At 53.7% G+C, this 22,057-nt stretch overlaps 2 protein-coding genes across 7 annotated transcripts in view; both read left to right on the top strand.

Annotated features, from left to right (window-relative positions):
- The window catches only part of PRKCG (protein kinase C gamma), a 25,008-nt gene extending 10,307 nt beyond the window's left edge, over window positions 1-14,701 (top strand). For 2 of the 3 annotated variants that reach the window (XM_032271157.1, XM_032271156.1), the window contains 12 exons: window positions 314-448; window positions 784-871; window positions 1,158-1,187; window positions 5,044-5,196; window positions 5,527-5,715; window positions 7,113-7,204; window positions 7,299-7,361; window positions 7,479-7,617; window positions 10,210-10,290; window positions 11,803-11,910; window positions 13,362-13,502; window positions 13,750-13,938. In XM_032271157.1, coding sequence (XP_032127048.1) covers window positions 314-448; window positions 784-871; window positions 1,158-1,187; window positions 5,044-5,196; window positions 5,527-5,715; window positions 7,113-7,204; window positions 7,299-7,361; window positions 7,479-7,617; window positions 10,210-10,290; window positions 11,803-11,910; window positions 13,362-13,502; window positions 13,750-13,938 — 1,408 coding nt within the window. Of the gene's footprint in view, window positions 1-313; window positions 449-783; window positions 872-1,157; window positions 1,188-5,043; window positions 5,197-5,526; window positions 5,716-7,112; window positions 7,205-7,298; window positions 7,362-7,478; window positions 7,618-10,209; window positions 10,291-11,802; window positions 11,911-13,361; window positions 13,503-13,749 lie in introns of all 3 variants that reach the window. The other variant, XM_032271155.1, reaches the window with a different exon arrangement.
- Window positions 14,702-15,598: 897 nt separating this feature from the next.
- Window positions 15,599-22,057, top strand: part of CACNG7 (calcium voltage-gated channel auxiliary subunit gamma 7) — a 29,175-nt gene continuing 22,716 nt past the window's right edge. The window contains exons 1-3 of one of the 4 annotated variants that reach the window (XM_032271123.1): window positions 15,599-16,521; window positions 19,460-19,684; window positions 21,300-21,386. In XM_032271123.1, coding sequence (XP_032127014.1) covers window positions 19,489-19,684; window positions 21,300-21,386 — 283 coding nt within the window. In that variant the 5' untranslated portion in view covers window positions 15,599-16,521; window positions 19,460-19,488. Of the gene's footprint in view, window positions 16,522-18,226; window positions 19,685-21,299; window positions 21,387-22,057 lie in introns of those variants that run through there. The other 3 variants (XM_032271124.1, XM_032271121.1, XM_032271122.1) reach the window with 3 other exon arrangements.

The following is a 22,057-nucleotide window of genomic DNA, read 5'->3' as shown; positions in this document are numbered from 1 at the left end:
ACTCAGAAAGAGAGAGACTCAGAAAGACAGAGACTAAGAAAGAGAGAGAGAGAAATCTCAAGAGACAAGAGATAGGGATGGGAAGGGACTGCGAATGCAGGAGGAAGGGAGGAAGAGCTCTCTAGGTTTACTTCAGGCCCCAAAGCCCTAGCTGGAGAGAGAGCCCTGCTAGAAAGGTTACAGGTTGGAGACAGACAAAGCAGGAGAGGAACCCCAGCTCACTGGATTTGCCCACACCTCCAGCATAAAGGACAGGGAACCGAGGGGAGCCATGAGCTCAGCCATGCACCCCATGCACCCCACTTTCCTGCAGCAACCTGAAGCCAGGGGATGTGGAGCGCCGGCTCAGCGTGGAGGTGTGGGACTGGGACCGGACCTCCCGCAATGACTTCATGGGTGCCATGTCCTTTGGTGTCTCAGAGCTGCTCAAGGCGCCGGTGGACGGCTGGTGAGGAGCAGGGCTGGGTCCTGGGGATGGAGCGCAATATTACCATCTCCATCTATGTGTGGTCTCTCTCCTCCGGGCCACTGTCCTTCCCTCTGCCACCCAGCATGCACACGCACACACGCGCGTGCACACACACACACACCTCTCTCTCCATCTCTCTCGCTCCTCTTCCTCTCCCCTCCCTTTCTCCCTCTCCCTCTCTTTTTATCTCACTCTTTCTCTCTTCCATCTCTGTGTCCGTCTCTCTGTGTATCTTTCCTCGCTTCCAATGTCTGTGCCTCTCCCATGGGTGCCCCGTCCTCCCTGTCCCCCTCTGGTCTCCGTCTGTATGTCAGGTACAAGTTACTGAACCAGGAGGAGGGCGAGTATTACAATGTGCCAGTGGCCGATGCTGACAACTGCAGCCTCCTCCAGAAGTTTGAGGTACCCAGACCCCGGCTTCCTCAGGGGAGCCCAGCCCAGCCTCCCTCAGTTCAGAGCTGGCCTTTCCCTCCAACCCTGAGTGCCTGCTGATCCTGGGACTACAGTTCCCAGAAGACCCTAGGACTTCCTCCTCTGCTCTTCTAGGGAACTCGAGCCCCAGGGTCTGATGGGAATTATAGTTCCTATCCATTGCCATGGCTTAAGGATGTTAGGGGCCACCAGCCCCTGCTCTAGGGCAATCCCCTACCTCTCTTGGGACCCTGAATCTCCCTTTCTTTTCTCCCAGGCTTGTAACTACCCCCTGGAATTGTATGAGGTGAGTAGAACCAAGGCGTTGAATGGAGGCAGTTTCTGCCTGTCCCTGTCTCTGATTTCTTATCCCTCCTCTGACTTCTGTCTTTAATTCCACACACACAAGAGTTGAGCACACATTTGCACTAGGCCTGTCTTGTGCTTGCTGAATAATCCGGGATCCAGAGGTGAATCTGACCCTCAAGCAACTCCCCAAGGTAGGAACACAGTCACAGATACTTAAAATACAGGAAGATGTGCTAAATTAGAGGTAGCCCAGGGCACTGAAGAGGCCTAGAGGAGGCGCTAACCCAGCCTGGGGGAGGGTGGTCAGGGAGGACTTCCCTGAGGAGGTGACGCCAGAATTGATTCTTGAGTTTTAAAAAAGTCTATCAAGCATGACTTTAATCTCTCCATTCTCCATTCATTCATTCACTCATCGAATACCTTTTTTTTTTTTTTTTTAGTGGAGTCTCACTCCATTGCCAGGCTGGAGTGCAGTGGCATGATCTCTGCTAACTGCAACCTCCACCTCCCGGGTTCAAGCAATGCTCCTGCTTCAGCCTCCCGAGTAGCTGGGACTACAGGCGTGCACCACCATGCCTAGCTTTTTCTATTTTTAGTAGAGACAGGGTTTTACCATGTTGGCCAGGATGGTCTTGATCTCTTCACCTCATGATCCACCCACCTCAGTCTCCCAAAGTACTGGGATTACAGGCATGAGCCACTGCGCCCAGCCTTTTTTTTTTTTTAATTTAAATTTTAATTTTTTGAAAGAGTCTGGCTTCATCACCCAGGCTGGAGTGCAGTGGTGCAATCTCAGCTCATTGCAACCTCCACCTCCCAAATTCAAGTGATTCTCTTGCCTCAGCCTCCCAAGTAGCTGGGATTACAGAAGCATACCCCTACACCCACCTAATTTTTATATTTTTAGTAGAGATGGGTTTTGCAATGTTGGCTGGTCTTGAACTCCTGACCTGAAATGGCCTTGGTCTCCTAAGGTGCTGGGATTACAGGCGTGAGCCACCATTCCCAGGAAAATGCCCATTTTCTAGGGTGTCATAAGCCAGGCCCTGTTCTGGGAATAGAATCAGACCATTCCCTTGGGGAACTCCTCTTCTAGTGGAGGACAAAGTTACAGACCCAGACATTCACCACCAGGAGGAATGCAGCTGTAATGGAGATAGCCTCAGGCACTGGGGCATCCCTGGCACAGCCTGAGTCAGAGAAATCTTCCTGGAGAGGTGAGATGTGGTGGAAGGAAGGGCAGGATTTCCCAGGCAAAGGAGAGACCAGATTTCCAGGCAGAAAGGAGGAATGCTCTCTTCCTCATTTGTCCTTTCAAAAAATACTTTATTGAGCATCTCCATGTGCAAGGCATGGCTCTACTCTCTGAGGATAGAGAGAGCAGGGAAAGAACAAACAAAAAAGTTCCTTTCCTCATGGGGTTTACACAGGGAGGAAGACATCAAACAAAATATATAAGCATATGATAGGTCAGGCATGGTGGTTCATGTCTGTGATCCCAGCACTTTGGGAGGCTGAGGTGGGTGGATCACCTGATGTCAGGAGTTTGAGACCAGCCTGGCCAACATGGTGAAACCTTGTCTCTACTAAAAATACAAAAATTAGCTGGACGTGGTGGTGCGTGCTTGTAATCCCAGCTATCCAGGAGGCTGAGGCAGGAGAATTGGTGGATTCGGGGAGGCGGAGGTTGCAATGAGCCAAGATCATGCCACTGCACTCCAGCCTGGGTGACAGAGGGAGACTTCCTCTAAAAAAAAAAAAAAGACAATCTTCAAGATTCAGCAACAGCAACAACATGCTCTGTTCTTTCCTCTGGGCTCTCACAGAAACTTTCAACAGAGTTTTTAGTGTTCTGTGTGGGATTCACCCACATCAGAATTCCTGGAGTACTTGTTTTTAAAAGCATATTCCCTGGCCTTTCTGCAGACCTACTGAGTGAGGATCTCTCTGATGCCTCAAATGTCTGCACACTAAACGAACTCCTCAGGCGGTCCTCTTGCAAAGTTAAGTTTGAAAACGGGCTCTGCTGGAGACAAGGACACCAGTGGGAGGAAATTATGAGCCAAAGAGGTAGAGTCTTTTGAGATGAGCAGGGATGATCTTCCCATGTAAACCCGAGAAACCCAGCAGGGCAGACTGCGGGCCAAGGCCTAGAGGCAGGGTGTTTGGGATGGTGTGTATCCCTGCTGTGGTTCACAGCGGTCTCCTACAGATCAGCAGGCTCCGCTCAACCTTACTAGTGAGCACCTACTGTGGGCCAAACCTTGAGCTAGGTACGGAGCTAACAGCACAGCAAACAGAAACAGCCCTTATTATATTATTATTATTATGTATTCATTTATTTGCAACGGAGTCTTGCTTTGTCACCCAGGCTGGAATGCAGTGTTGTTATCTCGGCTCACTGCAATGTCCACCCTCTGGGTTCAAGCGATTCTCCTGTCTTAGCCTCCCAAGTAGCAGGGACTACAGGCATGCACCACCACGCCCCACTTATTTTTGTATTTCTAGTAGAGACAGGCTTTCGTTATGTTGGCCAGGCTGGTCTTGAACTCCTGACCTCAGGTGATCCGCCTCAGCCTCCCTCCTGGGATTACAGGCATGAGCCAGTGCTCCTGGCCCTCAAAAAATATTTGTGTAGCCTCAATGATGTAGGCACTGTTACTGTGTCTTAGAGAACAAAGCAGACCCCTGCCTTAGGGAGCTCACAGGCAGCAAGCAGATGGTCACACAGATAGATGTAAATTATCAAGAATAAAAGTGCCAGGAAGGTGCTGTCCATGGTGCCCAAGGGGTGGTAAGAGAGGCAACTGACCCAGTTAAAAAAGTCAGGCGAAGCCTCTATGAAGTGATGGTTAAGTCAAGGTCTAAACGGTATTTGGGAGGTAACTAGGAGGGAAGGGGAGGGGAGAGCTTTACAGGAAGACCTAATGGCACACCCAGCGGCCCCGAGGTGGGAGGGGGGTCAGTGTGTGTCAGGCCAGGGTGGCTGGAGCCTGGAACCCCCGGGAGAGAGAAGAACAACCTGCAGGGTCAGTCTCAGCCTGGCTCTGCAAGTCACGTGGAGTAAAATCTTAGCACACAAAGAGAGCAGTTCACGAGTTTACAAGCATAGGGGAGACATGACCTGGTTTATTTATTTTTAAATTGGCTCCTGTGCCTCCTGAATAGAGAATGCATTAGAAAGGGCAGGCGTCCATGTAGAGGGACAAGTGTGGAAGCTGTGACAGCAGCTTGGTCATGGGGCCCTCTCCCTGGGGGGCCAAGGGAGGAAAAGGTAGAGAAAGCACCCTAGCTGAAAGCCAGGTGTGGTCCCTGGACTAGCAGCTCCCATGTCACCCAGAAGCTTTTTACACATACACATTCTCAGGTCCTACCCCAGAGTTACAGAGTTAGAAAATCTGGGAGTGGGAACCAGCAATCTGTTTTACCAAACCCTCTACATGATTCCAGCTTAGAGGCTAAGAGCAACCAGACTCTAGAATTGAACCACTTGGGTTTCATTTCTCGCTCTGACCTTTACTCGCTGTGAGACTTGGGGCAAGTTGCTTAACATCTCTGTGCTGGTTTCCTCTTCTGTAAAATGGAAACGATAGCAGGGTTTTCTGGAAACAGCATATCCACAAAATCTACAAAAAGAAAAAAGAGATCTAAGTAAATGTTAGTTAAATTATCAGCCCTCCAGGCTATGGGGAGTCAGAGAAAATTAAGCCAAGGACAGGGTAGGAGGGTGGCCATTTTTTCTCTTTCCAGCTATTCTCATCATTTTCTTTCTTGGGTGCTGTCTCTCTTGGGGGCATCTCTTATGGCTGTGTAAGGTCTAACTCCCTCTGGCTCTTTCTTTCTCCTTTCCACAGCGGGTGCGGATGGGCCCCTCTTCCTCCCCCATCCCCTCCCCTTCCCCTAGTCCCACCGACCCCAAGCGCTGCTTCTTCGGGGCGAGCCCAGGACGCCTGCACATCTCCGACTTCAGCTTCCTCATGGTTCTAGGAAAAGGCAGTTTTGGGAAGGTTGGATTTCTAGGGTTCTGGGGGGAAAGGAGGATGTCTGTGGGGAGGTCAGATTTCTGGTCTTTAGGGAGGTAGTGGGGGTGGGAAGAGACTGGGCTCCTCCATCTTCAAATATGGTTAGGTTGGGCAGTTCAGTTTCCTGGAGAGGAGAGGGTTACAGATGCGGGCACTCTCCCTGAGGGGGCGGGCGGCAAGTCAGGGCTGCCATTCCCTTAAGAGACGGAGGGAGGACCTGGGATCCCATTTCCCTGAATCCCTGACAGGGAGGGGGCAGGTCCTGTACCACTGGCTTCCCAACATGGATAGGCCCTTTTGAAACTGTGCGTATAGGTGATGCTGGCCGAGCGCAGGGGCTCCGATGAGCTCTACGCCATCAAGATCCTGAAAAAGGATGTGATCGTCCAGGACGACGATGTGGACTGCACGCTGGTGGAGAAACGCGTGCTGGCGCTGGGGGGCCGAGGCCCTGGCGGCCGGCCTCACTTCCTCACCCAGCTCCACTCTACCTTCCAGACCCCGGTAAGGATGGAGGGGCCGGAGGCTGGCCTCAGGGCCCTGCCTCATCCTCTTCTGGATAGATCCGGCAGCTGCGTTGGGATGCTGATTTTAGGGCGAGGCAAGGGAACCTTGTGCTGTCTGAGTGGGCGAGGCCAGGTGGATGGGCTTCACTGGGTCGTGGCCGGGTACAGGGGTTCTTGGGGGGGTGGCCATGCATAGGGGCCCCCTGGGGGGCGTGGCCAAGCGAAGGGGTCATAGGGGGCTTAGCCAGGCGAAGGGGTCATCGGGGGCGTGGCCAGGCGGAGGGGCCCCTTGGGGGGCGTGGTCAGGCGAAGGGGTCATCGGGGGCGTAGCCAGGCGAAGCGGTCATCGGGGGCGTGGCCAGGCGGAGGGGCTCCTTGGGGAGCTAGGTGCAGAGGACAGACTCATTTGCTGGAGTAGGCAGGAGGAGGGGGGCGTAGGCAGGAGGAGGGGCTCCTCGAGGGCTTTTTTCGGGGGCGTGGCCAGGCGGAAGGGCTCCTCAGTGGGGTGGTCAAGCGGCTGGGATCATGAATAGGCTTGGCCAAGTAGAGGGCTCCTTAGGGGCGTGGCCAGGAGTATGAGATTATGAATGGGCGTGTCCAGGCAGGTGGATTCTGCTGAGGGCGTGGCCTGGCCGATAAGCTCTTCGGGGACAGGGCCAGGCGAATGAGTTCCTCGGGGGCGTGGCCAGGTAGATGGGTCTTGCGGCGCCTCGTGATCCGTTGAGCTCCTTGGGGGCGTGGCCAGATGCCTGTTTCTCTGGGGAGCTTGGACTTGAATGGGTGTAGTCAGCGTTCTGGATTTTTGAGCAAAGGAGCACAGTGAACGAGAGTGCCTTCCTAGTGGGCCTGCCCAGAATTGAGATCCGAGTGATGGGGTCATCACTTTTGGATTCTGACTGAAGGACACGTCAGAAACAGGGCATTGCGGCGTGGGGGCCAAGAGTCAGAACCTTCAGGATTTTGAGAGGGTGTGACTTTACTCCAGGGGCTCTGAATGAGCGTGGCCAGCTTCCTGGATTTAAAAATATATATTCTAATTGCAGGTGAGGCTTGAGCAACTTTGATTCTCAGTAGGTAGCCACAATTGCAAATGTGTGTGAGTGGCTGTGGAAAGAGATTTGGGTGTCCCTGGATTTCGAGCTAATGGTGGGCTCCAGTCTTCAGTTCTGAGAAGGCGGGTCCAGAAAGGCTGATAGTTAAGGGTGGTCTGGCAGGTGGCGACTCTAAGGTAGCAGGGTTAGCACCTTAGGGCCCTCCCAGGGGTGTGGCTGGGTGCTCTGGATTTCTGGTTAGGTGCATCCGGAGCCTTCCACGTCTGCCCTGAGTGTTCAGGAAAGGACTTTTCCTACCCCGGGTAGATGGGTCCAGCCTCTAAGCCTACGCACTCCTCCGCAGGACCGCCTGTATTTCGTGATGGAGTACGTCACCGGGGGAGACTTGATGTACCACATTCAACAGCTGGGCAAGTTTAAGGAGCCCCATGCAGCGTGAGTCTCGGCCAACAGAGAAGGATCGGGGCGGTGGAAGCTGGCAGGGTCCAGCTACTGACCTTTTGACGTCCCCACCTGCCCCATCCTCCAGGTTCTACGCGGCAGAAATCGCCATTGGCCTCTTCTTCCTTCACAATCAGGGCATCATCTACAGGTGAGCAGCCCCAGGACTTTCCACGGAGGAAATCACACCCCTGGAAGGGAAGGGATTTGAATATGTGGTTGAATTCGACTCTTCTTCCAATTCCTACCCCATCCCCCCATCGTCCAGGGACCTGAAGCTGGACAATGTGATGCTAGATGCTGAGGGACACATCAAGATCACTGACTTCGGCATGTGTAAGGAGAACGTCTTTCCCGGGACGACAACGCGCACCTTCTGCGGGACCCCGGACTACATAGCCCCGGAGGTAACCCTAACCCTGCTGCTCTGACCACACTTTGAGATCCCTTAAAGGGTGTGGCTGATGGTCCAGTATTTATCACGGGTGAGGCTTGACCCTGGGGCCTGGTCATGAGTTGTGGCCTTCTTACCCAGCCAGGCATTCCTCCAGCCTCCAGCACAGGTGAGGCTGTGCACTGAGCGTGCCAGGTGGGCCCAGCTGGGTCTCTAAATAGGTAAGGTGGGCGGCACCTGTGGGTGAATGTTCCGGGAGAGTGGGACCAGCATATAGGAATTCCCAATAGAGCCTGATCCTGGCCCCTTCTGAGAAGGTGCAGACAATTTCTAGTGTGCTCTGAGTGGGTATGGCCTGTACCCTGCAAACACTGAACATGTCTCAACCATCTCCTGAATACTCTTAACTGGGCAGGGCTCACCCTGGAGTATGCAGTTGGATGGAAGCTCATTTCCTAAGTACCTGGTTCTCTGATCTAAGTGGGCTGGCTGTGCTGAACTTTTTAAGAGGGCAGGATCAGCCAGGCGAGGTGGCTCGTGCCTGTAATCCCAGCACTTTGGGAGGCTCAGGCGGGTGGATCACTTGAGATCAAGAGTTCGAGACCAACCTGGCCAATATGGCGAAACCCTATCTCTAACAAAAATACAAAAATTAGCTGGGCGTGGTGGCATGGTGGCATGTGCCTGTAGTCCCAGCTGCTCGGGAGGCTGGGGCAGGAGAATTGCTTGAACCCAGGAAATGGAGGTTGCAGTGACCTGAGATCATACCACTGCACTCCAGCCTGGGTGACTGAGCATAACCTAATCTCAAAACAACAACAACAAAAAAAACTGGGCACAGTGGCTCATGCCTGTAATCCCTGCACTTTAGGAGGCCAAGGCAGGCAGATCACAAGGTCAGGAGATCCAGACCAGCCTGACCAACATGGTGAAGCTCCATCTCTACTAAAAACACAAAATTAGCTGGGTATGGTGGTGAGTGCCTGAGTGCCTGTAATCCCAGCTACTTGGGAGGCTGAGGCAGGAGAATTGCTTGAGCCCAGGAGGTGGAGGTTGCAGTGAGCCGAGATCATGCCACTGCACTCCAGCCTGGGCAACAGGGTGAGACCTTGTCTTAAAAAAAATGGCAGTATGGGATCTCTTATTCTGGAAGAGCAGATGCTGTCCTGTGAGTGTTTTGAAGGGGCAGGGTATTGCCTGACTTTGTTAAAGGGGTGGGGCTGATGTTCTGAACGTACATATAGATGGATAGGACACATACCTGTAGTCCCAGCTTCTTGGGAGGCTGTGCCTGACTAGTGCCGAAGTAATCAATGTCAGTGATCACAAAACCTGGCCTGGTAATCAGAATTATCTGTAGAAAATTTGAAAAATGCCTGGGCATGGTGGTTCATGCCTGTAATCCCAGCAGTTTGGACAGCTGAGGCAGGCAGATCACTTGAGGTCAGGAGTTCAAGACCAGCCTGGCCAACATGGCAAAACCCTGTCTCTAATACAAATACAAAAATTAGCTGGATGTGGTGGTACATGCCTGTCATCCCAGCTACTCGGGAGGCTGAGGCAGAAGAATCACTTGAATCCAGGAGGTGGAAGTTGCAGTGAGCCGAGATTGTGCTACTGCACTCCAGCCTGGGCTACAGAATGAGACACCATCTTAATAAAGAAAAAAGAGGCCGGGCTTGTGGCTCACACCTGTAATCCCAGCACTTTGGGAGGCCGAGGTGGGTGGATCACAAGATCAGGAGATCAAGACCATCCTGGCCAACATGATGAAACCCTGTCTCTACTAAAAATGCAAAAATTAGCTGGGCATCGTGGCACATGCTTGTGGTCCCAGCTACTCAGGGAGGCTGAGGCAGGAGAATCACTTGAACCTGGGAGGCAGAGGTTGCAGTGAGCTGAGGTCACGCCACGCCACTCCAGCCTGGTGATGGAGCAAGACTAGGTTTTAAAGAAAAGAGAATTTGACTACTACACACATATTCCTGACTCTGACACAAATATTCTAGGTGTATAGAACTTGTGACTTGGTCTTTAGGTAGTCTTTTTGAAGCCAAATGAATGTTTTAAGTAAGTATGCTTTGTTTCTAGAATATTCCAAAAGGTAGATCCCTGGCCAAAATATTCAGAGTGGAGTATGGGCATGGTGGCTCACTCCTGTAATCCCAGCACTTTAGGAGGCTGAGGCGGACAGATTGCTTGAGTCCAGGAGTTCAAAACCAGCCTGGGCAACATAGTGAGGCCCTGTCTCCACTAAAAGCGCAAAAATTAGCCAGGCGTGGTGGTGCATGCCTGTAGTCCATCTGCTTGGGAGGCTGAGGTGGAAGAATCACCGAAGCTTGGGAAGTTGAGGCTGTCATGAGCTGTGATTACACCACAGCACTCCAGCCTGGGCAACAGAGTGAGACACTGTCAATAAATAAATAAATAAATAAATAAATAAATAAATAAATAAATCACCCTACGAAATAAACATTCAGAGTCAGAAGAGCTTGTGCTGCAAGCACTTAAGTGAGCAGGGCTCCCAGAGGGTGAGGCCAGAGGGGTCCTGGGCTTAGGCTTCTTGAGGAACACATCATGATTCCCTGCTTTCCACCTCCCCCAGATCATTGCCTACCAGCCCTATGGGAAGTCTGTCGATTGGTGGTCCTTTGGAGTTCTGCTGTATGAGATGTTGGCAGGACAGGTAAGGGAAGGTGGGGAGAAGCTGGCTTGGCTAAAAGGGGCAGTGTGGGGCGCCTCGATCTCAAGAGGAGCGGGTTAGAAGGTTGCCCCCGAATAGCACTGTCCATGGTTCTGAAGCGTCATCTTAACTGTAGACCAGATTGTTTTGTTTTGTACCGTGAATCCCTTCTCTGTAGATGCTAAACTAGCAGTCTGATGAAGCCTATGGATCCATTCTCAGAAGGATTTTTTCAATGCATAAAATAGAATAGTATATGCACAAAAAAACAAGGTTCAGTCCTCACTTTGCCACTTACTGACTGTGTGAGCTTGAACAATCACATACATTCTAGATCAGCTTGATTGGATTCCTTGACTGCTGAGTGTACCACAGCTAAAGATGTTTAGATGCTACCTTCTTGATCATCTTCTTAGCTGGCTATGGTAGAGGGCACCTACAGTCCCAGCTACTCAGGAGGCTGAGGCAGGAGGGTCACTTGAGCCCAAGAATTTGAGGTTACACTGAACTATGAGTATGCCACTGTGCTCCAGCCCAAGCAACAGAGCAAGACGTCATCTCAAAAGAACAAACAAGCTCCCCGGATCATCCCTCCCTGCTCCCTCACCTCAAAAAAAGAACAAACAAGAAAACAAAAGAAATAGATTGTTGAAAGATAGCTACCAAAACTTTTAAAATCTAATTGAATCTAACAACCAACTAAATTAACTTAAATGTATACAGCTGTGTATTTAAAATTGGAATATGGACTTATGTACAATTTCTTATACATTAAGTCATAAGTTCTAACGGTAATAGAAAAAAGGAGCTCTAACAATAATTTTCAAGTAGGAACGACTAATAATTTGAAATATCTGCAACTCTCATGTGATGAGAAAATACTTGTGATTTATATTGGTAATGAAGCCACAGTACTGCTGCTGCTTGCATTTATAACTGAAGGGAATGCTAAATTTTAGTTAGAAGTTAATAAAAATTTGGCTGGGCACAGTGGCTCATGCCTATAATCCCGGCACTTTGGGAGGCCGAGGTGGGCAGATCACTTGAGATCAGGAATTTGAGACCAGCCTGGCCAACATGGTGCAACCCCATCTTAAAAAAAAAAATTCTTGCCTTGGTATTATTTTTTCAGAAGACTGGGTTCACAGAAGACTGTGAACCCACTCATCCAACCAGGAGAATGCTTGTAGGGTGTTTCCAGTAGTTTTTCCTCTCTTCTGTTTCACTGACATGTTGCGTAATTAGCACTCTGCTGATTTACATAGCAGATAAAGAGAGGCAGAATAGTACAGAGATGCACAGAGCTGAGGCATCTGAGATAGGAAATGAGAGAACCTGATAAGGAGAGAGATCAAGCTTTGGTGGTTTGGTTCAGTCTCTCTCAAGGATGTGGCTGGGTGTGTATATGGGGGGTGTAATGGGTCAAGCATGTTGATGGTGGGGTGAGGAGGGTGTGGAATGTTTGGAGAAAGGCAGTCGGGCAAGTCTCTGACTTTATCCCCTCCACTTTCATAGCCTCCCTTCGATGGGGAGGACGAAGAGGAGCTGTTTCAGGCCATCATGGAACAAACTGTCACCTACCCCAAGTCGCTTTCCCGGGAAGCCGTGGCCATCTGCAAGGGGGTGAGAGCCCCCTGACTCCCAGCTTCTTCAGGCTCACAATCCATGCACCCCATTGCTGTCTCTGTGCCTGGTAGAAAAAGGTTCCCATTCCCAAGTCACTTTACTTCCATCCATTGGAAAAGTTGATATGATACGCAGGTTTTGTTAGAACAATGATTTACTGCCCTGTTGCCACCAGGTCTGGAGGTGGCCTCTGTGTCATCCTTCTCTGTGGGCCCCACTCCCCAGCTCCCTGCTTGCAGGAAGTGCTGGGAGCCCAGGGTCTGTCTTTCCAGAACTGGGTGGGGCAGGTAAACCCAACTTCTACAGCTTTTCTTCCTGTGGGATGTTGGGTGAGTCACCAAAACTTTGTGAGCTTAACTCTCCTCAGAGGTTATGGAGTTGCCACAGAAAAAAGCACCTGGGTCTAGCAGGTGTTCACCCCGTGTCAGCATCTTCTGCGTCTAGCTGCTCTCTCTGCATCTCCTTGACGGTCTCTCTCTCTCGTTTCTGTCTCATGCTTCCCCCTCCATCTGCATACAATGGGGTTCTCTGTGTCTCTTCCTTTTCTCTGTGCCTCCTTCTGTATCTGTCTGCACTTTCACACCTTTTCCTCCCTGCTCCCCCCATTCCCCTCCCCTGTCTACTCCCATACACACACACTCTGCATCTCCCCCGCCTCTCTTGCTGGCTTTCTGTCCTCCCCTTTCTCTGGGTCTCTGCTCCCATATTGGGTCTTTGTTCCTCTCTCTGGATGTGTGTTTCCTGGGTCTCTATCCTTTTCTCTTTCTGGATCTCCGGCCCCCTGGGTCTCCTCTGTTTCCTCCCTTCTCTGGGTTTCTGCCTTCTCACCTGGGGTCTCTGTACCCTGCTCTGAATTTCTATTTCCCTTTTCTCTGGGTCTGCAACCTCTCTTCCCCCATTCCCTCCCTCTTCCCCTTTGTCTCCTCTCCCCTTCTCTCCCTCCCCTACCTCATTCCCCCTCTCCCCTACCCCATCTCCATCTCCCCTGCTCCATCTCCCTCATTCTCTTCCTTTCCCCCTTCCTTTCCTTCTCCCCCTGGGATCCTCCCTATATCTCCCCTCTTTCTCGGGTTCTCTGCCCCTCACAATCTCACACCATGATGTGTTCTGTTTGTCTGTGTGTCCCTGGGTCTCTGGGTCTGAGTTTTGTCTACTCCCATTCTCATGTATCCTCCCTCTTCCTCTCTGTCTCTGTCTCTCTGTGTGTGTCTCTTCTCTCTCTGTGTGTCTCTCTTCTCTCTCTCTCTCTTCCTCTCTTCCTCTCTTCTTTCTCTTCCTTTCCTCCTTCCCTTTGCCTGTTTCCCCTGGCTGTTCTTATCTCTCTGGATCCCATGCCTGTGTCTCTTGGGTCCTCCATCCTCCCTTCTGTGTCCATTTCTTCCTCCATCTCTGGGTCTCCCTGTCCGGGACTCTGGCTGTCTGTCTGTCTGTCTCTGTGTTTCCCACAGTTCCTGACCAAGCACCCAGGGAAGCGCCTGGGCTCAGGGCCTGATGGGGAACCAACCATCCGTGCACACGGCTTTTTCCGCTGGATTGACTGGGAGCGGCTGGAACGATTGGAGATCCCGCCTCCTTTCAGACCCCGCCCGGTCAGTCATCCTCCAGACAACAAAAACTTGGTCCCTGAAGGGGTGGGGTTCCCGTGGGTCTCCATATACCTGTATCCGGGGTTGGAGCTCCCTCTGCCGAGGTCCCCACCCCACCCCAAAGGGAGGTGCAGAGACCGTGAGGCATGCACAGAGATTCTGCAGGAGACAGGAGGTGGCACCGGGGTGCACAGAGGGACACCGAGGAGCCCGCAGAGCTGCTTCACTTTCCCTCCCCGGTCTCCCACAGTGTGGCCGCAGTGGCGAGAACTTTGACAAGTTCTTCACGCGGGCGGCGCCAGCGCTGACCCCTCCAGACCGCCTAGTCCTGGCCAGCATCGACCAGGCCGATTTCCAGGGCTTCACCTACGTGAACCCCGACTTCGTGCACCCGGATGCCCGCAGCCCCACCAGCCCAGTGCCTGTGCCTGTCATGTAATCTCACCCACCGCCACTAGGTGTCCCCAACTACCCCTGCGCCGCGCCGGCAGCAGCCCCAACTTCACCACCACACACCCCCCGCCCCATTCTAGATCCTGCACCCCAGCATTCCAGCTCTGCCCCCGCAGGTTCTAGTCGCCCCTTCCAAGCATTCCTGTTCTTCTAAATTCCATAAAGCCTCTAGAGCCGTCCCGCGTTCAAGACTTGAGTGGAGCCTGATATTCTCCCCAACCTTAGCATTCTGGACTCTGCCCCCATGGAGTCCAGAGACACCACCACACCACCACCATCCCCAACTCCATGGGGTTTGAAACTCCATCTTGGTAGTTCTATGCCTCCCTCCAGACCACCCCGCCCCTGGGGAAACAGCCTCACGGGGTTGGCTGTTCCAGACTCAGGTTCCAGAACAACCCTCAGCTTCCGAGGCCCGCCTCCCAGCTTCCACTCCAGTTCTAAATGAGTGGGAGGCGTGACCCCTCCTCCAGTACGTCCCACGGCTGTGCTCTGGGGATTCCTGGGATATATGGAGGATTCTTTCCCCAGCGGCTCCCAATCAGCTTTTGTTCTAGACTGCCCCATCCCGAAGCCATCACTGATCCCCGCCTCCCGCCCGCCTGCCTGTGCATGGCTCCAGTCTGGCTCGGACCCACCGCGGTCGTCCCCAGTGCCTGCCACTCTCTGGGACTCTCCTCCTCCCCTCCCTTCCCTTAGCCTCTCCCACCCGGCCACAGCTGCTGGAGAATAAATTTGGGATGCTGATGCTGAAGTGTTTGGAGATTTTCTTGTAAGCTTGGAGAATGAAGGGGGTGTGGAGGCGGGACAGTGACTGTACATAGAAACAAACAGAGAAGGAAAGCGTGGAGACCCACAAAGTGGAGGGGAGACACCCACAGCAGGGGAGCAAGCAGAGGAGCGCGCACACAGACAGAGCCAGGGAGAGGAAATATCGCAGGGGGCACCAACGTGGACAGTGCACAGCGAGGTCGCTGAGTGCCAGGTGGAGACCCCGGCACAGAGACCCAGCGCGCCCTTGCTCACCAGAGCAGCCACGCAAGCTCACACGCACACCCAGGCTTAGACACGGGAGAGAAGTCCTTCCCGAGGGGGAGATCACAGGCTGGCCTCCTCCTGAGAGACCTAGAGACCTGATCAGAGGAATCCCCATGCCAGAGCAATCGAAAACAACCAGAACCCGTGAGCCTAGGAATCGACTGAGGCACACGGCAGGCAGACGCGCCTTCTGGGCCTCTTTCCCTTGACCCACTTGCGAGTCTGGGGAGTGCCGGCGATCGTGCAGATGGACTACATTTCCCAACAGGCCTCGCGGCAGACCCTTCCCCCAAGTGCGGCTCCTTGCCGCCAGGGCTGATGGGAAATGTAGTCTCCGGACAGGGCCAGGCCAGCGGAGCGGTGTGCCTTGTCTGTGTGTTTAGAGGGCACTGATCTCCAAAGCTTCGCAGGCTTCCTTGCGGACCCGGGCGCCTCTTCTTCCCTGCAGGCTCCTGGGTTTCCAGGCCCCGGTCCAGCTGGATGCCGAGGCTGTCCCTGTCTCCCTCATCACTGCGCGATACCCCTATCCCGTGCCCGCAGGCCCCAACCCCCGCTCCGACCCTCGGCGGGCGGCCTGCCCCTTTAAGAGTGGCCCCGCTGACATCACGGCGGGGGGGGGGGGTGCTGGCCCGGCTCCCGGCTCCGCGGCGGCTGCAGGACCCGGCTCCGCTCTGCGCCCGCCGGCTGCTGTAGGGACCCCGGCCCGGGACGCCCCCTCCCGCTTCCTGCAGCCGTCCGGACCCCAGGCTCCGCCCCAGGCCTAGCTAGAGCCCCAGTCCTCGTCAGGGGACCCCCAGGATTGTCCCTGCTGTCTCTCCTTCTCAGAGTCTCTGTCTCTCTCTCTCTGTCTCTGTCTGTCTGTCTCTCTCTGCCTCTCTGTCTCTGCTCCGAGCTCAAGGTCTCTGGGTCTCAGCACCTCTCAGCCCCAGGCCTCTGAGCGTCCCCCGTCTCTTTCTGTCTCTTTCTGGTCTCTGACCTCTCCACTTTCCGGGTCTCAGATTCTCTGTGCCTAGGTGGTGGGGGGTGGTCTTAAACTCCGTCTCTCTCCCTCCTTGACTCTCTCTGTCTCTGTCTCCTTCAGTCTCCAGACCTGAGTCCCTGGATTTCTCGGCCTCAAGGTCTCGGCGTGACTTTCTCTCTCTGCCCTGTCTCTCTTTGTGCCTGTGCCCCTCTCGGGCTCTGTGCCTCTGGCTTCTATTCTCTCTCCCTCTGCCTCCCCCATCCTCAAGGCCCATCGCCCTCCCTCGCGGCATCCTTTCCCCACTCCCTCCCCGCCCCTCCCCTCCTCCGCAGTAGCCAATGAACGGCCGCCGGTTCCTGCTCCCGGCTCCGTCCGCCGAGTGAGGCCGCGGGCGCGGGGGGTGGGGGGTGGGAGGCCGGGAGGGGGCCGGGACGCCGGGCTCCGGGGCGGGGGCGGGGGGCGCGGGCACCGGCGACCCCGCTGGCGGCGGCGGCGGCCGGGGGAAGCCGCGGGGCCGGTCATGCGGCTGCGGGGCCCGCGGCCCGGAGCGTCCGCCCAGCCCTGAGCGAGGTGAGCGCGCGAGGGGAGGGTCCTGGGAGGAAGAGGGGGCGCCCCTCGAGGTGGCTGCTAGCCGGGGTTGGGGAGACCAGGGACCCGAGTGGCTCCAGGGGTGGGATCCTGGCGGTTGGGACGCCGGAATTCGAGCGGCTACGGGGGATGCAGGGACATCAGGGCCTGGCGATGCGGGAGGACGGGGTCCCAGGGTCCCGGAGTGGGAAATTGCACTCTTCACGTCCGAGTCGCAGCAACCGTGGGCCGGGGAGGGCAGAGGCGGGGTCCTTGAGGAAGGCAGTACGGGGCGACGGCGGAGGACCCAGGCCCGGCCAGAGCTGGGTGTGTGGGTCTGGGAAGGGGTCCCCGCAAAGGGGGAGTTAAGTCTCCCAAGAGATGGAAGGGAGGTGGAGTTTGGGCTTAGGACTTGCAGAACCGGAGCCTGGAGATTCAAATGCCTGAATCTGGGAAAGGGTGGGAGAAAAGGAGGCTCCAGGCCTGTGGGGAGGGTCCCAAAGGAGGAAAGCCTGGAGGAATAAGGAGATCTGGGCAGGTCAGTGAGAGTGAGGAGGAACTGGAGCAAGATTGGGCTTTAAAAGGGGGTGCGAGAACGTGGAGAAGGGACGGGGTCCCAGCTGGGAGTCAAAGGAGTGAAAGGGGGAAGCTGAGATCGGCTACCTGGGTTGGAGGCAGCCAGGGTGGCCGGGGTGATGGCGCCCGGTTCCGAGCCCACAGGGCTGGGAGAGGAGCAGGCGGCTCGCGGTCAAGCCCCTGAACCGCTAGGCGGGGGATGGGAGGAAAAGCTGGCCACAGCGTTCCCAGACTCCGGATCTCGGAGGCCTCCGGGAGCCTAGGGGGGAAGGAGCGGGGAGCTGGAGGCTGGAAGTGCAGGGTGGAGCGGGGAGGAGGAGGGTCTTCTCAGACTCCAGAGTCTTTATTCAGGTGGAGCAGAGTTGCAAGGCTAGAAGAATTCTGGTTAAGGATAGTGGCGTTGTATGTCTTGATTACTTTGTTGGGGAGAATGTTTAGGGGTCTCAACTTTCATAGTTAGAAAGATCCCAGGTATTCAGGGATGTAAGGTCTCTGGTTGATATAGGCTGAAGGTCCCAAGTTGAGACCCCCAAGTCATAGGATTGCATGGCTTGGAGAAAGATCTTGCAGGGATCAGGGGAGTATAGTGGGTAAGGGATTTCAAGTTCTTGAGTTCTGGGTTGAGGAGCTCCCTCGTTGGAATTTCTAGGTTCCTAATTGGAATTGGGGATGTTACAGATATGAACTGGGGAGCTACTGTTTGAAGTCTAGTGTTATGAAATTCGGGCTCCACACTGGATGTTGAAGATGATTTTGGAGTTCAGGGCACTGAATCCTAGTTGGAAGGATGAGAGTTCATTGTTTGACTTGGGTGCTTTGATTAGGATGCTGCATTATTGGTGGTGGTGGTGGGGTCTAGCTCATGATTTTTTTTTTTTTTTTGAGATGGAGTCTCACTCTGTCACCCAGGATGAAGTGTAATGGCACAATCTCAGCTCACTGCAACCTCACCTCCTAGGTTCAAGCGATTCTCCTGCCTCAGCCTCCCGAGTAGCTGGAATTATAGGTGTGAGCCACCACGCCAGGCTAAGTTTTGTATTTCTTAGTAGAGATGAGGTTTCACCATGTTGGCCAGGCTGGTCTCGAACTCCTGGCCTCAAGTGATCCACTTGCCTCAGCCTCCCAAAGTGCTGGGATTACAGGCATCAGCACGCCAAGCCCCAGCTCGTGATTTTGACATTCTGGAATCTCTAATCGAGATTCTGGTACCATGTCTCCGGGTTCCAATGTTCTGGGACTCAGCAGCCTGTGAAGATGTTCCAGCATTCCAGGTTCAGGGGCCTGCCTAGATATGGGAGGGTAGAATTAGGGTTCTGGAGCTAGGATCTCTGTTGTACAATGTCATCGTAGATTGGGGTATCAAATGAGGTCAAGGCACAAGATCAGAGTTAGAAGGTCATGGGTCAAGTTCTTGGTGTTCAAATAGGATGTTAGGCTCAAGATACAAATCCAAGAAGTTAAACTGAAGTGGGGGGGGGGCTCTGCCCAAAGTCTTAGGTGGGCCTGAGGTCAAGGGTGTGAGGCCCTGGTATGGTATTGGAGATCCTTGGTTGGTGACCCACTTTGCAGATTTCTGGGTGCAGTTCAGAGACAAGGTGCAGGGTTTTAGATTAGGGCATGGACTTCAGACTGGGTAGCCTGGGTTAGAGTTTCTGGCCAGCTCAAGTTGGAGAGCATCCAGGGTTCACGCCCAATACCCTGTGCTCTGGGATGTAAGTCCTGGCTCAGAATTGAGGTTATTGATTCTCATTGGAGTCTGGTGCTCACAACTGGGGGCTTCGATCAGAGCACAGAGGCAGGGCTGCAGGATGCCAGGTCCTAGAGGTGACATCATTGATCTGCCTAACAGTTTCTGAGTCACTGACCCGAACTCAAGGTTAGGGACTCTGGTGGCATCTGATTTCTATGTTAGGGTCTCAGGTCAGCAGGTGAGGTTAGGGTTGGGCAGATGGGGGGAGCCCAAACAATTCTCTGGGGTTGAGAATCTTGAATTTGAATTTCTGCTCAGAGTCACAATATTTGAGACCCAGGTCCAGCCATGGTTGGAGCCAAGATTCAATCTCCGGGTCTGGGCTGAAAGTTATGATTAGAAATCGAATTCTGGGGTTGGAGATCGCCTCTGGAGCCAGAGCACAGGCAGCAGGTTTGGGGAGCCCAGTCTTGATGTTGAGGCTCAACAGTTGGTGTCTCTGGTCAGAGTCCAGGGTTGGGATCATGGGTCAGGACACAGAGGTCAGATCTGAGAGAGTTTGATTTGGGCGTTGGTGTCTCTGGCTGGGGCCCAGCATCCCGAGTTGCGGCATGGGGTCGAACACTGTCTCTGGTCGGTCCCTTGGAGCTCTGCACTGCAGCTTCCCTCCCACAGGCCCCGCAGGGCGCCCCCTGCCTCTGAGGATGAGTCACTGCAGCAGCCGCGCCCTGACCCTGCTGAGCAGCGTGTTTGGTGCTTGTGGCCTGCTCCTCGTGGGCATCGCGGTCAGCACTGACTACTGGCTGTACATGGAAGAGGGCACAGTGCTGCCGCAGAACCAGACCACCGAAGTCAAGATGGCCCTGCACGCCGGCCTCTGGCGAGTTTGCTTCTTTGCAGGTACGGCCCTCACCTGTTTTCCATTCAACAGTTCCTGCCTTGCCTGGGGTCTGAGAGTCCTTGGCCATAGTCCCACCCCTTGGGTTCCAGAAATCAGAAACTGATCCTGTTTATCTCCTGGAAGCTCAAATTTCTATGTGGAACCCCAGTGACTAGCCCTTTATTCTTGGATGTAGGAGCCCCAATGCTCCAGGCCCCTAATCCCTAAGGAATTCTGAAGTCCTCCCTCACAGTCCGTAGTCTGGGTTAAGAACTTGTCCCCTGCACAATTTTAATGCTGAGTGGGCAGGATTTAAAAAAAAAATGCAGGTGGGGCGTGGTGGCTCACGCCTGTAATCCCAGCACTTTAGGTGTCTGAGGCAGGTGGTTCATGAGATCAGGAGTTTGAGACCAGCCTGACCAACATGGTGAAATCCCGTCTCTATTGAAAATACAAAAATTAGCTGGGCATGGTGGTATGCTTGTTATTCCAGCTACTCAGGAGGCTGAGGCAGGAGAATCACTTGAACTTGAGAGGTGGCGGTTGCAGTGAGCTGAGATCGCACCACTGCACTCCAGCCTGGGTGACAGAGTGAGACTCCACCGCAAAAAAAAAAAAAAAAATTGCATGCCAGCCAGGCGTGGTGGCACACCTCCGTAATCCCAGCTACTTGAGAAGCTGAGGCAGGAGAATTGCTTGAGCCTGGGAGGCAGAGGTTGCAGTGAGCTGAGATCAAATCACTGCAATCCAGCCTGGGTGACAGAGTGAGACTCTATCTAAAAAAAAAAAAAAAAAAAAAAAAAAGCCATGCCTAGCTGTGACTGGTGATGTGCACCTGTAGTTTCAGTTATTCAGGAGGCTGAGGTAGGATGATGGCTTGAGTCCAGGAGTTTGAGGCTGCAGTGAGCTATGATGGTGCCACTTCACTCCAGCCTGGGTGACAGACCAAGACCCTGTCTCTTAAAAATAAAAGTAAAAATCTATACCTCCCAGGGACCATGAAGACAAATTCCTTGTAAGAATCCGGGCTCCCCAGACCTTGTCCTCTTTAGGGACCAAGAGTCCTGATCCGCAGCCCCTTTCTTCTTAGAACCTAGAGTTCCAACCTTGTCCTCCTCCAACCAGGAGTCTCTAGGGCAGCTACAAAGAGGAGTCCCAGGCCAGGTGTGGTGGCTTACACCTGTAATCCCAGCACTTTGGGAGGCCAAGGTGAGCAGATCACCTGAGGTCAGGATTTGGAGACCAGCCTGGCCAACATGGCAAAACCCCGTCTCTACTAAAAATACAAAAATTAACTGGGTGTGGTGGTGGGTGCCTGTAATCCCAGCTACTTGGGAGGCTGAGGCAGGGGAATCACTTGAACCTGGGAGGCAGAGTTTGCAGTGAGCCAAGGTGGCACCATAGCCCTCCAGCCTGGGCAACAGAGCGAGACTCTATGTGAAAAAAAAGAAAAAGAAAAATCACAGACATCCACCCATCCCCTTTTCCAACCCCCTGGAGTAGTACAGCTGGTAACCCTTGGGCTAGGTCTTGCACCCCCATCCTGGGGTCTCCCCTGTATCCATCCTGCCCCCTACAGCCTCTGTAGAGCTTAGGAGCCTCTCATCAAGCCCTGTCTGTTTCTTTTCCCCCCAGGTCGGGAGAAAGGTCGCTGTGTGGCCTCGGAATATTTTCTTGAACCGGAGATCAACTTGGTGACGGAAAACACGGAGAATATTCTGAGTGAGGGGATGTGGGGGTGCCTGGGCAACAAGAGAGTAAGGTCACAGCAGAGTCCTGGGAGGAAGGGCAGGACTAGGGAAGGGGTCGACTCCAAGGGAAGGAGGGGAGGCTTGAAAGAGGGCAGAGTGGGCCAGGCGCAGTGGCTGACTCAGGTAAACCCATCACTTTGGGAGGCCGAAGTGGGCGGATCACCTGAGGTCAGATCGAGACCAGCCTGGCCAACGTGGTGAAACCCTGTCTCTACTAAAAATACAAAAATTAGCTGGGCATGGTGGCGTGCACCTACTTATAATTTCAGCTACTCGGGAGGCTGAGACAGGAGAATCGCTTGAACCCGGGAGGTGGAGGTTGCAGTGAGCTGAGATTGTACCACTGCACTCCAGCCTGGGCAAGAGTGAGACTCTGTCTCAAAAAAAAAAAAAAAAAAAAAGACAGGCAAAAGAAAGAGAGAGACAGAGAGAGAAAGAAAGAAAGAGAGAGAGAAAGGAAGGAAGGAAGGAAAGAAAAAGAAAGAAAAGAAGGAAGGAAAGAAAAAGAAAGAAAGAAAAGCAAGGCAAGGCAAGGCAGGGCAGAGCGGTTAGGTAAGAAGTGGCAGAGTTGGGGCCGGGCGCTGTGGCTCAAGCCTGTAATCCCAGCACTTTGGGAGGCCGAGACGGGTGGATCACGAGGTC

The sequence above is a fragment of the Sapajus apella genome, unplaced genomic scaffold, assembly GCF_009761245.1.
Source record: "Sapajus apella isolate SASKATOON/1434 unplaced genomic scaffold, GSC_monkey_1.0 scaffold224, whole genome shotgun sequence".
Taxonomy (NCBI): domain Eukaryota; kingdom Metazoa; phylum Chordata; class Mammalia; order Primates; family Cebidae; genus Sapajus; species Sapajus apella.
Note: the sequence above shows the minus strand (reverse complement) of the source record. Positions and strands in the feature narration are given on the sequence as shown.